An 18,699-nucleotide genomic window follows, 5' to 3' on the forward strand; every position below is an offset into this window, starting at 1 on the left:
ATGTGGTGAGAGGCTGACCGTCCTCCACGTCCTCCTGGAGTGTCGGGAAGCCAAAACAGAGAGAAGGAAATATTTTCCACAAGCCTACCGATATCATGTCCCTCTTCATCCCATTATGTTTCTTGGTGAAGAACCGCTTTTTAATGCCAAAGCAGTTGTCAATTTCTTGAACGAGGTGGTCCTGCATGTCATTAGCGCAATAAGTTCATAGTGCATCCTCTCTCCAGAGGATGCCGCTGTGATAGTAGTTTCTTATAGCACATGCCTCCAGGCCCTTGTGGTTCAAGGGCTCTGTTTAGGCAGTAGTGCTTCTTGTCAATTATTGCATCCTAAATATTTTAAATATTGGGTCATTCTTTCTCAATGCATTCTTCATTTCATAGTACACCTCATTAGTAATTGCCATGATCTTACATGTATATTTTATGCACTTTACAGCGATTATTTTTAGGCCCCTTTACAGCCACGCTCATCTGCTTTTCAGAATTCATCGCTCCAATGCAAACTCACAAACACTGGCATGGCGCTCTTTGGCCATAACTGGCCCATGCGCCATAAAACACCACACATCATCATCAGCAATCTTTTGGTACTCAGACAGGGTTGACTATGCTTTTTTCAATGCCAGCGGTCCGTGAGTTCCACAGCGCGGGTTTTGCGCCGTCTCTTTCGAGAGATGATGCCACACTGCTTGACCAGGCTGGGCAGCATGTGGCGCACTGCGGATGGTTGTTTGGCTGAGACGAGCCTTGCAGCACAGCGTCTGGCGCACTGCAAATGGTTGTTTAGCTGAGAGGAAACTTGCAGCGAAGTTCAGTTGAAAACAGGTTTATTTCAGCTCAGTAAGCTTTCAGGCCTGCGTCGCGGTGCCAATCTGCTTTGCTGGTAGCCATTTCATGCTTACATGTGCTCTCGCTTACGGGAGAGCCAGCATTTTTCTGCTATACATGCGAGCATGGGTTTATATGACAACCCTTTAGCTCAGGCTAGTAGCATATCATGCAAAGAAGATAAACGCGAATAAGGAAAAGGAGACAAAGAGCCACCACCCGAAATGCTGTCAGTTGATTTCACTTCAGAGGTTAGCAGCGAGGTTCGTCATGCATTGACGATTCATGTAATGGATGCGGACATATTCAGTAATTACAAAACAAATTTCAGGCTAACACATTTCATTTCAGCACAAATTTATTAACGCTAGAGGTGTTCCTTAGGAAAGGTTTCTTCACAGTATCCAAATTAAGTTTTATAAGAAATGTAAACGGTTTCGTGGTAAAAATTATATACTTTCTTTGTGCATATGCCTCTTATCACCACTCATGTCTCGAAAAACACACAACATTGTTTCGCCTTCGTTTCTGTCCGTTGTTTGTCCGTTGTCTGTCTGCAATAAGGAATCGCCAACTTTCAGTTCTTCTGTTTAGTGCTCGAAGAAAAAAAAACTGTTGAATTCGCTGTGCTTACTCTAAGTACACCACAGTTTGCTAGGTTTCAACGTGTTGCGTTGGTGTCAATGCTTTATCAACCTCTTGCGTATGATAGGCAGAATCAACAAGTGCAGCTGCCGATTCATATCTCTTCATTAGTGCTACAATCACGCAACCATATCTGTCTTGTCTTTGCAGGATGCCACTGCTCAGAGTAGCCAGCAGCACGGCAGTGATGTCTCAGAATGCCACCCAATGGTGACAACACACTGCTCGGCTCGCTCAGCATTGCAGCAGCGTTGGCTGTTCGTGGCTGCACAGGGTTCCGGCTATCGCGGCAGAAAAGCATCAGGCTCTCCAAGTGGCTGTTGCTGCCACGTTTACTAAGCTATTTTAGTTGGGCAGGTGGCCTCGCGGTTTCCCGGCCGTTTTGACCAGATGGATATAAGCAACACTGCCTACCCTGGACCCAAGCCCCGACTAGACGACTGCAGGCTGGTCTGCGCACGGGTCAGCCAAAATTCTTGCGTTCACCCCTGAGGCTGATCCCGAACGGTCACGACAAGTGCTGCTAGCTAGTCTCCTCACATCTATCACTGGCCCTAACAGTGAATAACTAGAAATATGGGCGTTCCCGCGTTTGGAAGCATTTTGGCTTGGTCGTCAACGAGTAATTTTTTGAAGCCACCGGTACCGATTTCATGGGTAATTTTCACTACTGATGTGTCATATTTATCTCAATTCAAATTTTGTATGTTGTGAAAATACAGTTTTTGTTTTTTCATGTGTTTCTTTGGTGAGTAAGCCATTTCGTCGGCTATGTTTCAGTCTGCCAAGAGAAACTATCCTACTGAATAAGAATAGCGATGTGGGCGAGTGGGTTTAAGTTCATGGTGTAATTTCAGCAGCACGAAGCACTGAATCCTACCGAGCCTCCTGATGAGTCTATTATACGGATTGCTAAAATGATGATCCCTAGACCAGAGGCATTTATTTGACCACTCATCGTAGAAGTGAGTGTTTCCTTGTATCTGATAACACTGGTAAACAACACTTCCTCTATTTTATTTGAGTTGGTGTTCCTAATGAAGGATGCTTTGGAACGGAGTGTATAACTTAGGTAAGCGTCTTTGACTGTCGTATCGATGAAGTAATCGTCGAAATTTTTATGTAGAGTTCTTAAAAGAACTCTAAATAGAACAATGGCATTGTTCTTAGGCTATGGCCTTGTCACTGGTTTGAACCCGGCCATGGCGGCCGCATTTCGACGGGGGCCAAATGCAAAAACGCTCATGTACTTTGATTTCGGTGCACAATGAAGAACCCCAGGTTGTCAAATTAATCTGCACTTCCCCATTACGCATGCCTGGTATTCAGAGCGTAATTCCCAAAGCCATATTCTACGAACAAATTTTGCCACAAAACAGTCTTATGAAAAAAAATTATGCAGATCAAACGTACACATTTTGAATCTATGCAAAGCGAAACGAACCTTTATTTGATATGGCTATATTATGCTACATAAAGGCTGATGGGGTCATCTTTGAGTGGGTGTTTTCAAGTTTCTGCGCAACATTAAAATCATGTTTATTATTAGGCATAGTAAATTTTAGTCATTTGGTGGACAAGATTTGACCTATAATTATAACTAGGGATGTGTCTGGGAAGATGGTGTATGTAGAATACGAAGACGACGACCATCAGTGATAAAGTATTAAATTGTAAAGGTGGAGTTTGATTGCATTGGTACCTTGTGCGAACACGTGATCCGCTTCGGTCGCATGCGATAAATGGCGACCATAGGTGCACACAACACCTGCTTCGGCTGTATCGATGTTCTCCCACCCACTCGAGTCTCCATAATCATTAGCACGTACACAGTGAATTGTGCAGTAGGCAACATGTAGAAGAGAATAAAATTGAAAATCAAAGAGGACGTGGAATGTAGTCTTTAAATATGAGTTATGTGTGTAAATCAACAAAACATGCTTTTGATTATAGTGACCTTGTCTGTCACATTGCCACATATGCACGAATACAATTAAGGCTTCTAAACCCCCTCTTTCATAGTGGAACATACCATTCTCTAGGACTGCTTAAGAATGGGCACACACCCAGGGGCTAATTCTGAATGCCTACATCATGAATAATGAATGTAATCGACGAACCCGTTGAATATTATTCGTATTTATATTAACAGATGTGTGTGTTTTAGCTGAACGCATGAGGCCTACCTTACATGTGCAGGTTTTGAAGATGAATTTATTAAGTAATAAAGAAGTACGTGTACTCGCCCTATTTTGAAAACGTAAGTTTGGACATATTGCGACTCCATTTTTGCCTGTTAGCGTGCGTCTGTTACGCTGTCCCTGGGCTTTCATCATCATCGTCATCATTTATTATTCCCTTAAGGGCCCCTGCTTGAGGTATTACATAAGGGGGGCGAATACATATACAAAATACATTAAAATTGGTCAGTGATCAGAATAAAAATTTGAGAACAGGTGAGAAGTCAAGCAGTGAATAAATAGCAACAGGGTACACATGGTTAAACAGTAATCACAAAGACTACTAAAAAAAGCAAGTTGCACAGTATAAACACGCGGAGCGAAATACAATTCAAGAACACTTTGTACAGAGAAGCAAAGTTGAAAAACAAAGCTTGATTGAAACAAAAGGAAAGGTGAGCTGGTAGTTAATACGATTACATAGGTTGTGTGGATAATAAATCATGAAATTTTGCGTTGTTGTTGTTGTTGTAGCCTATCACGCCTGTGGCTCCTACCCACGGAGGGGGATTGGCCAAGAAATGGGTGGATTATTCCCAATTAATATGGAGGATACATTTCCGAATATCTATGAAATTAGTATTGAACAGCGTAGAGTTATATGTTAAAGTAAATCAAGAAAGTCATACCGAATGAGTAATCATTAATTTGAAAGTACAAAAAAAAGGATAGAATTTAGCAGGGTATTCGTTTGGAGTCTGTAAGGAACGTTTGGACGGCGAAGCAAGCATCCCTGTGGCTGAATCCCAAAGTGGACGCCCCGATCGAAAGAATATTAGGGTCTGTTAAGTCAAGGCCAAGCCTTCGAAAAGGTATTTCCAACAATCGTTTTCTTGCCGCAGTAAAGCGGCGACAAGATAGAAGAAAGTGGTGTATCGTCTCTTCCTCATTACAAAACGGGCAGAGGGGGGAGGGAACCAAACCCGACCTGTGTAAGTAGAAATTTAGGGAGGGTTTACGGCAACGTAATTTGGTGAGAGAGACCTCAAGCATCTTTGTGTTACAGGATTCGCTACGCCAGGGAAATATCAGGTGCTTATAATCTGGAGAAGCAGTCAGAACTGGGTTGGATAAGGCTTTTCTAATTGATCGCATCCGAAATCAAGCCGCCGTGATGTGGGCAGTCACTGGTAGAATGGGAAGAACAGGGCCGGAAAGTGAGGTCTTTGCCAGTGAATCGGCAGTTTCATTAAAAAACAACCCTTTATGACCAGGTACCCAAATCAAATGAACACATTGCACATGGGCAGGAACTAGCAAGTAAAATAGTTTTAGCATAGGTGAATCATTAGTGGCGGTAAGGGAAGAGCAAACAGAAAGGGAGTCAGTAAGGATAGCAGCTGTTGTAGTCGTTTGGTCTAATTTACGTAAAGCTAGGATTACTGCTAAAAACTCGGCCAGAAAAATAGGCACAAAATCGGGCAATCTTAAAGAAAAAGACCAGTCGAGTGCGGGACAAAATATCCCAATGCCAGTCTTTTCCTCGCTCTGTGATGCATCTGTTGCAATGATAATATTTGTTCCTAGGGAGCTTAGGTGGTCTTGTAACATGGCGTTTAAGATGCTGTAAGGTAGTAGGTTTGCGTGGTTTGGGAAAATATCGTCGAACCTGATATCCAGGTAATTTGAATGAGTATTGTTAGGAAGCACGTCGCGAATTTGCACATTTAGTGGTTCAAGTAATTTTTGCACAAGTATAATCTGTGGTGTATGAAACCTGGGCCAATGAACGGCAAAAAATAATTGTGGATCGGAGATGAAAATTATTTGAGGACGGCTTAATGGTGATTCATATAGTCGTAAGAAAGTCTGAACGGTCAGAAGGTGAAATCGGCATATAATAGGTGGGATTCTCGCTTCCAGATATAATACGGCATTTGCAACGTATTTTGGAAGGCCTAAGCACAGACGTAGCGCCTCTCGCTCTAATAAAACTAGCGGTCGAAGCTTGTATGACGGAACAGCTGAGAATAAAACACAGCCAAATTCTAATACTGGACGAACGTACATTTTATATACCATAAAAAGGGATTTTCTTCGCATACCTGTTCTTCGATTGCTTAACTTGCGCAAAATGCCCATTGTACGAGCTCCTTTTGTTGCAAGATATTCAATATGCGGCCGCCAGTTAAGATTTCCGTTATAGATAACTCCAAGGTACTTCAGTGACTGTACTTGTGGGATATCTTCGAGATGATAGTTAAGCGATATGTATACTGGGTCTTTAACGGGAAAAACAAGGATAGCACACTTATTAGCATTCAGGTTTAAGTGTAAGCTATCCAGCCAGCCTTCCAGTTTCTTTAGATAGGACTGCAAAATTTCGTAAAGGGAGTATAGGTCACTAGCCGTACCAAAAAAGGCAATGTCGTCAGCATAAACGTAGGTACTGACACCTGGGTGAACGGGGATTCCGCTCAGTAAAATATTAAATAATATTGGTGAAAGTACCGATCCCTGAGGCACACCTCTTGTTTGCTTGTGTTTACCAGATGAATAGCCGCTTCGAAAACAAAAGAATTCCCTGTCTTTCAAAAATTCATGCACCCATGCTACAATATATCCTGGAAAGCCATGGCCCTGTAACCGATTTGTTAAAATTGCATGTTCAATGCTGTCATAGGCTTTACATATATCTAAAGTAACTAACGCCGCATATTGTTTTTTCTGTCTGGCGATGTTAATGCGACTTTCAAGGTCTACATGCGCGTGCCATATTGAATAGCCAGATCTAAATCCAATTTGACAAGGACTCAACAATTGATTTTCATCAATAAACTTCATTATATGCCCGTGAAGCACTCTTTCAATAAGTTTTGCTATGTTTGATGTCAACGCAATTGGTCTGATGTTGTCGATAGTATACCCTGCCCCTTGCTTTTTAAGTAACGGAATAATTTTGGCGATCTTTCATTCATGTGGAATCCATGCATTGCTAATAGAGTAATTTAGCAACTTCAGAAGCTCACGTGGGGCTTCTTGTAAGAAAATTTTTAACATTGCATTTGTTATTCCATCCGGGCCAGGCGCTGTAGTTGGTAACCGTAACATGACCTGTGCTAGTTCCGAATAGGATATCTCTTTGTAGTCCGAGAATGTAGGAGTAAGAACAGAATTTTGAAGACGCGTTGTGAACCGGCTCTCCAATCCTTTAGCCAATAGGTCTAAGGACTCCTGCATTTCCTGTGCGGTATAGACAATTGAGTCTACATTAACGCTCAGTGGGAGTCTGTTTCTAGATCGAAGGAAATAAAATAAAGCATGTTTGTTTTTGGATTCAGATAGATAATCAAAATGTTTTTTATCGTACTCATCTTTTGCGTGTTTGTCAGTGCGTTTGAAGGTTGCCGAAATAAATTGATAATCTTTCCAATTTTGTGGGCTCTGATTATGTAGAAGTTTTTTCCAAGCAGCTTTTCTTCTGCGATAAACTCGTGAGCAGTCATTGTTCCACCAGGGACTAGATGATGGACGTTTAGCTGTCTGAATTAGGAATTCAGACTTTTGTTGGGACATCTGTAACGCTGAACAAATTTTCAAGCCAATTTCTTCGTCATTAGTATTAGTTAATGACGCAATGGAAGTGTAAGTAGTCTTTAAATTTTTTGCAATTAACAAATATTCTGTCTTGTCGCTCAACTGATGTTAATGGGCATGCAATTTCGAAGTATACTGGGAGATGATCACTGTTTGTAGAGAAATCAACCGTAGTCCAAGATGTCACGGCAATACTTGTGCTAGAAAACGTCAAATCTAACACTGAGCGAGATTGGCCATGGACAAATGTGGGTCGTCTCATATTTAGGCATGAAAGATTTTTATCTATGGTCCAGTCCCATAGACGCGTCCCCCATGCATCTGTTCTGTAACCCCATGATACGTGATGCGAGTTGAAGTCACCAGTAAGGATGACTTGATTTTTGCAGCTAGCAAGCGCACTATCCAATTGGTATGTACTGTGTACGCCCGTAGGGAAATAAGCATTTATAATCGAAAAAGTACGGTAGCCTGGTATGCTAAGGTGTACTGCCAAAATTTCACATTCCGGAGACATTAACTTGAAAGCTATTTTAGCCTTATGACAGAATTTAGATGACAACAAAATCATTAAACCACCTCCTAGTGAAAGGCGATCTAATCGAAAAGGTCGAAAATCTTTAAAATTAAAATTTTTCTCTGGAGTAAGCCAGGTTTCTTGTAAAATTATTACGTCAGGGTTAAGATGTGTAGTTAAGCAATTTAAGTCTATTGAAGCAGAAATCAAGGAACGACAGTTCCACTGTAGCACTTTTAAAGAAGCTATGGTGATGATATAATTGATATAATTACTTCAGCGACTACCGTCGCAATGTACTTTCTTGGATGCCAGAATGAGAAATAGGATTACCCTTTTTGTTTTTGGAATAGGGACAAGACGCTGTTACTGGAGAACCAGTTCGCTTATGCGGCCTGGTATCATGACCTGTTTCCATGTCATCCTGTGAGTCTGTCTGACGCGAAGAACAAGGATCGGATCCAACAAACGTTGGGTCCGATCTGGTATTCGGCGCTAGGACTGAACTGGCTACCTGTTCTGCAGCACAAGCAAGCAATTTGGTGATTGGTGTTGCGGCTGTTTGCAACAGCTGTGTCATCTGAGCGGTAAACACTTGGGAAATGCATTCCGTAACAGTTTGAACAATATGTTGCATAGCCTTTGTCATCGCTTTTTCCACTGCTGACTCAATGAGTTTAGACAAGTTGTCTTCATTTAAAGTCGACTGCCTCGCAGTGACGCCAGCGTATCCAAAAGCTCTGTCCTTGACGACTGCAATAGCCTCTTGCCGCGAACATCTTCGCCTGTCAATTACCTCGAGTACCTGCACTTCATTAGCTTTTGCCGAGCAGTTTGCATAGTCAGCCGCATGGTTTCCTCCACACAGGCAGCATGTTTCGGTTTCAGCTGTGCACTCATTAGGGGAATGATCCTCACCACAGACGCGACAGCGTGCATTTGATTTGCAGCCTCCTGCACTATGGCCAAAACGCCAACAGTTCCGACAGTGTAGTGGACGGGAAGGGAGAGGATCCACTCTAAAAATAAGTGGCCACACTTTTAGTTCAGATGGGCAGGACATACCAGCAAACGTAGCAATGACCGATTCAGTGGCAACTTTTTCCCCGTTTACGAGTCGGTTGCATCGGTATACGGCTATGACACCAGCATCAGACAACTTCTCCAGAGTCTCAGTTGGGCTCAATCGAGAGTCTACGCCCCGGACAATGCCTTTAGTGCATGCTAGATGGGGAGGAATGAACGCACTCACCGGCACAGATGCAAAAATCTTACTCTTTAGGAGGTCTGCAACACAGGTCGGATCTGATGACCTACAAACTATCCCACCTCTTCCAAATTGTCGGACATCGCTTATCATTTGGAAGTGACGCGTCATGGCTTGGAGCTCGGCCTGGACAGCCTGTGGGTTGTTCAGCCGGATGAATCCACCACTCGAGGGCACCAGCGCGACAGGGATGCTGCTAACACCGCTGCGGAAGAAAGATTCCAAAGGTAAATCATCAGGAGAAAGGGAGGCTGACCAAGGGCTGGGCCCTTGCCCAGGAGAGATTTTAGACATCAGCGCTGCTTCAAGCACTAGGTAAGTCCTGTAAATATGAGATGGTAAAGATGAGTAGGTCAAATCCACCCAAAACTCAGCCAAACCACCGCGCAGTTAGCTTGCCAGGAGACTTGAGCGTGGACGTCGGGACGCCGATCGAACGAGCAGCCACTTGCTTGCACGCCTTAAATTTTGCGTGATTAGGCTCAAGGACAACCAATTCGGGTAGTTTATTCCATTCCGCTCTAGCAACAGGCAAAAACGAGTTAAAGGAGATAGTAGAACCATATGAAGATGCTGAACGCTCAATGAATTGAAAAGACGACAAGTGCGCATCGGCGGGAGAAGGAGCGTTCCTGTGAGAAGAAGTATATCCTGTGAAATAAACAGAGTAGGGCAATTCGACGTCAGTATGCTAGAGAAGAGACTGAGAGAGTTTTCTTATTTCGCTGTTGCTGTGCTTGTAGTCAAATTTAGAGTATCTAAATGGTGCTGCGCGGTTTTGGACTGCTTTAACGGTGTTAATGAGGTAAATTTGATGGGGGTTACAATACACGCAGCATATTCAAGCTTTGTGCGTACATGTATGTTTCGTAGGCCAGTTGTCTAACAGAGGTTTGTAGCAAAGATAGATCCCTTCTGATGAATCCCAGCGACCTCGACGCATCTGCTGCAACCTTTATGTGTTCTGCCCAGGTTAGTTTTTGTCGAACAGCACGCATGAATAGCACTCGACGCACGTATCAGCCGTGTATATACCGGGTGATCATTTCTAGGTTTTTAGGATACTGGCCCCGGTGACCGCATTTCGATGGATTGGAAATGCATAAAACACCCGTGTACGTAGATTTAGATGCATTTTAAGAACCTCCGGTGGTCAAGTAATTCCTGAGACCCCCACTACGGCGTGCCTCAATCATATGGTGGTTTTGGAACGTAAAACCTCATAATTTACCATATTTACCCACAACCGCACAAACAACTAGGCAGATCTCAAACACATTGGAAAAGGTTGCAAACCAGAACCTTCAGAAACTGAGTACACTTAAACAGCTAGAGTAAATTCCAGGGAATACCCAGAAGCGAGCTGCAAGCTCTGTAAACACGAACACGCAGATATGGCACACGTCTTTGAATATGCACAGAGATAAGAGCAATATACAGAGAGGACAACATAGAACCGGACCTTCTCCAGGAGCAATGGCTCAGCGCTCTGACTAGCTCATATCTACACGACCAATTATGGGCAATCCAGTGGGCCCGGGCAGTGGTGGAAAGGCTATGCCTCGCCGCACATAATGCCCGGGTGGCCTGGGCCGGCAACCTCGCATGGGCTTTTATCAATGAAGTTTTTTTCCTGTTCGTCCGTATTTACTCGATGTGACGTGCCCTCGATTGTAACGCGCACCCGTTTTCCGTGGCAAAAAAAAAAAAAATCCTTTACAGTACCGCGCACCTCATGCTTTCATACAGAAATACAACTTTCCCTCATTTGGAAAAACAAGCATTTACTCCCGGTGCACTAAAGTTGCGATGAATAAAAAAATTCGCAGTTTCGCCCGAAAGGCGACACATCGCGTACTTCGTATAGCGGTTTACTAATGTTGCTATCGCAATTGATGTTGTCGCCTTCGAGCGAAACCGACTTTTTTATTCATCGCTACTGTAGTACGTGCACCGGGAGTAAATTTTAGACTTTCCAAATAAGCGAAAGTTGTATTTTTGTATGAAAGCATGAGGTGCGCGGTACTGTAAGGGATTTTTTTTTTTTGGTCACGGAAAACGGGTGCGCTTTACAATTGAGGGCGCGTGAGAATCGAGTAAATACAAAAATTGAGCACTATCGTGTTCTACCTCACGATAATGCTAAATTTTTTGTACCTTGAATAACTGTTATAAAATCTGGCTAACCAGATTTTCACAACAGTGTCAAAAATGCATGTGATGGGTGGATGTTTTAGTTGCTTTGGTGCGCTCATGACTCTTGACGGCTGGCACCAAATGTAGTTTCAGCCAAGCGAACGGCTGTTTTGTAGCGAGAGCTACATTGGCCGTATCCTCGGCGTTTCGCTGTGTCCGCACTGCGAGCTGAGCCGTTGCTATAGCAATCGCTGCAGCTGACAGCGCCGCTCGTCGCGCCATCTGGCATGATGTCAGAGGAGGAGCTGGTGAAACTGCGTTGCAACAGAGGCGGAGCCGGCGTTGCATTGTATATATAGAAGGGGTGGATCGGTGGGATTCGTCGGCAGATATGGAAAGTGAGTCGGAGAGACTGAGAGACGTCAGGCTTCGTCGTCGGAATGAAACCAAGAGGAGGCAGCGAGCCGAGGAGACGAAGGAAGAACGAGCCGCACGCCTCGAGAAGCGTCGTAAGTACGAAGCGGCGAGGCGATGAGATTCAGATGAGGATAGCACCCGAAACGTGTCAAGTCACTGGACGACAACCCCTTATCCTCCCGTCTCACCGACCATCGGGCCGTCGTTGTGGTAATTGAGAAACCACAAGGTGAAGACTTTCAAAATAAATGCGTTACGCGTACTTTTAAAAATGTCTAGTATTTAAAGTAACCATAACTTAACGAGAGGTAACAACCAAACCTAAACATTCAGACGTACGAAGCTAAACGATAAAAACGTAACCGTAGAGAGAACCAAGCTAAACAATAAGAGCCACCCCTTATATATACGATGCAACGCCGGCTCCGCCTCTGTTGCAACACAGTTTCACCAGCTCCCCCTCTGGCGATGGCGCGACGAGCGGCGCTGTGAGCTGCAGCGGTTGCTAGGCAACGGCTCAGCTCGTGCTGCGGCCACTGCGAAACGCCGAGAATACGGCCAATGTAGCCAATGTATTTCTAGGTAATTAAATCAAAGAGTGCATAGGACATATATGTTCACGATATATATGCAAGGGAAGAAATAAACATTGTAAATGCACTAATTGAAAAAGAACTCCCGACCGGAATAAGCGCACGTGCTTGCATAACAAACACACTTATGAGTAAATACTGCACAGAAAACTCATTCACAGAAGTAACATTCAAAGCAGGCAAAACCAACACACGCGCACACACACACACACACACACACACACATATATATATATATATATATATATATATATATATATGTATATACATGTTGGTTTTGCCTGCTATGCATATTACTTCGGCGAAGTGGTACAGTATATCAATAACACTTCCATATATATATATATATATATATATATATATATATATATATGGAAGAGTTATTGATATACTGTACGACGCCGAATAGGCGTTCCCGTTCGAATGTAACGCATAACAGCACTACTGAAGTGTCTAATGTGAGTGACCGACGCAAGTGAGGACTTATTCCGTATGGTTGTGCTGCCGGAGAGTCGTGGCTGTTGCGCAGAGGCGCAGTTCCTGAGAGAATTAACCCACGGGTGTTAATAAAACGAAGCACCGATGTTCCCTCTTCTTTAGGTCAGCTTTGTGTACTCTTGGGTGCCACCGGCGTCGTCACGCACCCTCTACGTTTTCTCAGTGCCCGCCGGCTCAACGCGCCCTCCGCGTGTCAGGTATAATCGGCATGTCGTGAGCTGTGCCTCGACCTAATCTCGGCGCCGTCGCCGCGACGGGCGCCCACCACTGGCACTTAATCCTCCCATTGTATTCCGCTGGTCAAGCGACGATCATTGACAAAATGCGCTAGCTGTCTCTTCCCTTTCGTCGCAGCCGTTACGCCTGGCGAGACCAGGTTGAACAAAAACATCCATCTTAAGCCCTCTGAGCAGCAACTAAAGAACTAGCTAGCGCTTCCATAGCAGCAGGCTTACAAGAGGCGTAATGCCTGTCCCATGTATTGGAATCAAAGGAGACGCGCTCTCTGTGAGCAGTGAGCACAAGTTTTTAGGAATTGTTTTAGATGCTGAGCTCACATTTATACCTCATCTTAAGCATCTAAGGGCAAAATCCCTGAAGACAATGAACCTTTTAAAGCTTCTGTCGCGTACGACTTGGGGTAGTGATCGAAAGTGTTAGCTTAAGTTGTATAAAAGTCTTGCCCTTTCACGCCTTGATTATGGGTCTATAATTTATAATTCTGCAATGCCAAGTGAATTAAAAATACTAGACCCCGTTCAGCGCTTGGGTATCCGTCTCGTGACTGGTACTTTCAGGACAAGTCAAATCCAGAGCTTCTACGTAGAGTCGAATCAGTGGTGACTTCATCTGCCGCGGTCATACAGCAGTTTTAAATATTTTCTGAAAGTACAAGCAAATATTGAACATCCTTCTTATTCAACAATAAACGATGTGACTGCTGCCACACTCTTTTATAACCGAGCTGCAGCGAGAAAGCCATTCTTTTTGCGTGTGAGGAATCTTAGTGAGGAAATGGGTGTTCCGCTGCTTGATCATCGTCCTATGGCTCCAGTGAAACTGTTACCTCCGTGGTAGTGGCAGCTCATAGATTGTGACACATCATTTATAGAAGTAACGAAACATGCACCAGAGGCACACATTAAAATGCATTTCCTAGAACTCCAATCTAATTATTCATGTACAGATTTTCACACAGACGCTTCCAAGTCACATGCCGGGGTATCTTATGCAGCCATCGGCCCATCATTTTCGGAATCTGGTGTACTGCACCCGGAGACAAGTATCTTTACAGCTGAGGCCTACGCACTATTATTGGCAGTGAAGTATATAATGAAATCAAAACTTCAAAAGACTATCATATTTACAGACTCCCAAATTGTTGTGAAAGCATTGCAGTTGCTGTGTAAACACAGAAACCCTGTACTTACTGAGCTCTATTCCATTTTATGCAGAGTGTATATATCTAACCAGCATGTGATTATATGCTGGGTGCCTGGCCATAGAGGCATTGAGGGTAATGAGTTTGCAGACCAGTTAGCCACATCAACTACATCGCAAACTATTAATTCTGCCGCTGCTATTCCTCCCACAGATCTGAAGCCTTTTTTGTGAAGGAAACTGCGAGCCCACGGGCAGCACTTCTGGGATGCTGAAAAAAATAATAAGCTTCACTTGATTAAACCACAGTTAGGTTTCTGGCCCCCCGTAACGAAAACACGACGAACTGATGTCCAGTTCTGTCGTCTAAGAATAGGGCATACATATGGCACCCACAGTTTTTTGCTGACTGGCAATGAACCACCAACTTGTGGTAGATGTGGTGAGAGGCTGACCGTCCTCCACGTCCTCCTGGAGTGTCGGGAAGCCAAAACAGAGAGAAGGAAATATTTTCCACAAGCCTACCGATATCATGTCCCTCTTCATCCCATTATGTTTCTTGGTGAAGAACCGCTTTTTAATGCCAAAGCAGTTGCCAATTTCTTGAACGAGGTGGTCCTGCATGTCATTAGCCCAATAAGTTCATAGTGCATCCTCTCTCCAGAGGATGCCGCTGTAATAGTAGTTTCTTATAGCACATGCCTCCAGGCCCTTGTGGTTCAAGGGCTCTGTTTAGGCAGTAGTGCTTCTTGTCAATTATTGCATCCTAAATATTTTAAATATTGGGTCATTCTTTCTCAATGCATTCTTCATTTCATAGTACACCTCATTAGTAATTGCCATGATCTTACATGTATATTTTATGCACTTTACAGCGATTATTTTTAGGCCCCTTTACAGCCACGCTCATCTGCTTTTCAGAATTCATCGCTCCAATGCAAACTCACAAACACTGGCACGGCGCTCTTTGGCCATAACTGGCCCATGCGCCATAAAACACCACACATCATCATCAGCAATCTTTTGGCACTCAGACAGGGTTGACTATGCTTTTTTCAATGCCAGCGGTCCGTGAGTTCCACAGCGCGGGTTTTGCGCCGTCTCTTTCGAGAGATGATGCCACACTGCTTGACCAGGCTGGGCAGCATGTGGCGCACTGCGGATGGTTGTTTGGCTGAGACGAGCCTTGCAGCACAGCGTCTGGCGCACTGCAAATGGTTGTTTAGCTGAGAGGAAACTTGCAGCGAAGTTCAGTTGAAAACAGGTTTATTTCAGCTCAGTAAGCTTTCAGGCCTGCGTCGCGGTGCCAATCTGCTTTGCTGGTAGCCATTTCATGCTTACATGTGCTCTCGCTTACGGGAGAGCCAGCATTTTTCTGCTATACATGCGAGCATGGGTTTATATGACAACCCTTTAGCTCAGGCTAGTAGCATATCATGCAAAGAAGATAAACGCGAATAAGGAAAAGGAGACAAAGAGCCACCACCCGAAATGCTGTCAGTTGATTTCACTTCAGAGGTTAGCAGCGAGCTTCGTCATGTATTGACGATTCATGTAATGGATGCGGACATCATTTAGTAATTACAAAACAAATTTCAGGCTAACACATTTCATTTCAGCACAAATTTATTAACGCTAGAGGTGTTCCTTAGGAAAGGTTTCTTCAGAGTATCCAAATTAAGTTTTATAAGAAATGTAAACGGTTTCGTGGTAAAAATTATATACTTTCTTTGTGCATATGCCTCTTATCACCACTCATGTCTCGAAAAACACACAACATTGTTTCGCCTTCGTTTCTGTCCGTTGTCTGTCTGCAATAAGGAATCGCCAACTTTCAGTTCTTCTGTTTAGTGCTCGAAGAAAAAAAAAACTGTTGAATTCGCTGTGCTTACTCTAAGTACACCACAGTTTGCTAGGTTTCAACGTGTTGCGTTGGTGTCAATGCTTTATCAACCTCTTGCGTATGATAGGCAGAATCAACAAGTGCAGCTGCCGATTCATATCTCTTCATTAGTGCTACAATCACGCAACCATATCTGTCTTGTCTTTGCAGGATGCCACTGCTCAGAGTAGCCAGCAGCACGGCAGTGATGTCTCAGAATGCCACCCAATGGTGACAACACACTGCTCGGCTCGCTCAGCATTGCAGCAGCGTTGGCTGTTCGTGGCTGCACAGGGTTCCGGCTATCGCGGCAGAAAAGCATCAGGCTCTCCAAGTGGCTGTTGCTGCCGCGTTTACTAAGCTATTTTAGTTGGGCAGGTGGCCTCGCGGTTTCCCGGCCGTTTTGACCAGATGGATATAAGCAACACTGCCTACCCTGGACCCAAGCCCCGACTAGACGACTGCAGGCTGGTCTGCGCACGGGTCAGCCAAAATTCTTGCGTTCACCCCTGAGGCTGATCCCGAACGGTCACGACAAGTGCTGCTAGCTAGTCTCCTCACATCTATCACTGGCCCTAACAGTGAATAACTAGAAATATGGGCGTTCCCGCGTTTGGAAGCATTTTGGCTTGGTCGTCAACGAGTAATTTTTTGAAGCCACCGGTACCGATTTCATGGGTAATTTTCACTACTGATGTGTCATATTTATCTCAATTCAAATTTTGTATGTTGTGAAAATACAGTTTTTGTTTTTTCATGTGTTTCTTTGGCGAGTAAGCCATTTCGTCGGCTATGTTTCAGTCTGCCAAGAGAAACTATCCTACTGAATAAGAATAGCGATGTGGGCGAGTGGGTTTAAGTTCATGGTGTAATTTCAGCAGCACGAAGCACTGAATCCTACCGAGCCTCCTGATGAGTCTATTATACGGATTGCTAAAATGATGATCCCTAGACCAGAGGCATTTATTTGATCACTCATCGTAGAAGTGAGTGTTTCCTTGTATCTGATAACACTGGTAAACAACACTTCCTCTATTTTATTTGAGTTGGTGTTCCTAATGAAGGATGCTTTGGAACGGAGTGTATAACTTAGGTAAGCGTCTTTGACTGTCGTATCGATGAAGTAATCGTCGAAATTTTTATGTAGAGTTCTTAAAAGAACTCTAAATAGAACAATGGCATTGTTCTTAGGCTATGGCCGTGTCACTGGTTTGAACCCGGCCATGGCGGCCGCATTTCGACGGGGGCCAAATGCAAAAAAGCTCATGTACTTTGATTTCGGTGCACAATGAAGAACCCCAGGTTGTCAAATTAATCGGGACTTCCCCATTACGCATGCCTGGTATTCAGAGCGTAATTCCCAAAGCCATATTCTACGAACAAATTTTGCCACAAAACAGTCTTATGAAAAAAAATTATGCAGATCAAACGTACACATTTTGAATCTATGCAAAGCGAAACGAACCTTTATTTGGTATGGCTATATTATGCTACATAAAGGCTGATGGGGTCATCTTTGAGTGGGTGTTTTCAAGTTTCTACGCAACATTAAAATCATGTTTATTATTAGGCATAGTAAATTTTAGTCATTTGGTGGACAAGATTTGACCTATAATTATAACTAGGGATGTGTCTGGGAAGATGGTGTATGTAGAATACGAAGACGACGACCATCAGTGATAAAGTATTAAATTGTAAAGGTGGAGTTTGATTGCATTGGTACCTTGTGCGAACACGTGATCCGCTTCGGTCGCATGCGATAAATGACGACCATAGGTGCACACAACACCTGCTTCGGCTGTATCGATGTTCTCCCACCCACACGAGTCTCCATAATCATTAGCACGTACACAGTGAATTGTGCAGTAGGCAACATGTAGAAGAGAATAAAATTGAAAATCAAAGAGGACGTGGAATGTAGTCTTTAAATATGAGTTATGTGTGTAAATCAACAAAACATGCTTTTGATTATAGTGACCTTGTCTGTCACATTGCCACATATGCACGAATACAATTAAGGCTTCTAAACCCCCTCTTTCATAGTGGAACATACCATTCTCTAGGACTGCTTAAGAATGGGCACACACCCAGGGGCTAATTCTGAATGCCTACATCATGAATAATGAATGTAATCGACGAACCCGTTGAATATTATTCGTATTTATATTAACAGATGTGTGTGTTTTAGCTGAACGCATGAGGCCTACCTTACATGTGCAGGTTTTGAAGATGAATTTATTAAGCAATAAAGAAGTGCGTGTACTCGCCCTATTTTGAAAACGTAAGTTTGGACATATTGCGACTCCATTTTTGCCTGTTAGCGTGCGTCTGTTACGCTGTCCCTGGGCTTTCATCATCATCGTCATCATTTATTATTCCCTTAAAGGCCCCTGCTTGAGGTATTACATAAGGGGGGCGAATACATATACAAAATACATTATAATTGGTCAGTGATCAGAATAAAAATTTGAGAACAGGTGAGAAGTCATGCAGTGAATAAATAGCAACAGGGTACACATGGTTAAACAGTAATCACAAAGACTACTAAAAAAAGCAAGTTGCACAGTATAAACACGCGGAGCGAAATACAATTCAAGAACACTTTGTACAGAGAAGCAAAGTTGAAAAACAAAGCATGATTGAAACAAAAGGAAAGGTGAGCTGGTAGTTAATACGATTACATAGGTTGTGTGGATAATAAATCATGAAATTTTGCGTTGTTGTTGTTGTTGTAGCCTATCACGCCTGTGGCTCCTA

At 43.6% G+C, this 18,699-nt stretch overlaps 1 protein-coding gene across 2 annotated transcripts in view; it reads left to right on the forward strand.

The window, feature by feature from the left end:
* The window catches only part of LOC119445477 (uncharacterized), a 61,364-nt gene extending 44,661 nt beyond the window's left edge, over positions 1–16,703 (forward strand). Inside the window, exon 8 of one of the 2 annotated variants that reach the window (XM_049660572.1) lies at positions 16,114–16,703. In XM_049660572.1, coding sequence (XP_049516529.1) covers positions 16,114–16,133 — 20 coding nt within the window. In that variant the 3' untranslated portion in view covers positions 16,134–16,703. Of the gene's footprint in view, positions 1–1,625; positions 2,216–16,113 lie in introns of those variants that run through there. The other variant, XM_049660573.1, reaches the window with a different exon arrangement.
* The last annotated feature ends 1,996 nt before the right edge of the window (positions 16,704–18,699 follow it).

This window comes from Dermacentor silvarum, chromosome 1 (genome assembly GCF_013339745.2).
Source record: "Dermacentor silvarum isolate Dsil-2018 chromosome 1, BIME_Dsil_1.4, whole genome shotgun sequence".
NCBI lineage: Eukaryota > Metazoa > Arthropoda > Arachnida > Ixodida > Ixodidae > Dermacentor > Dermacentor silvarum.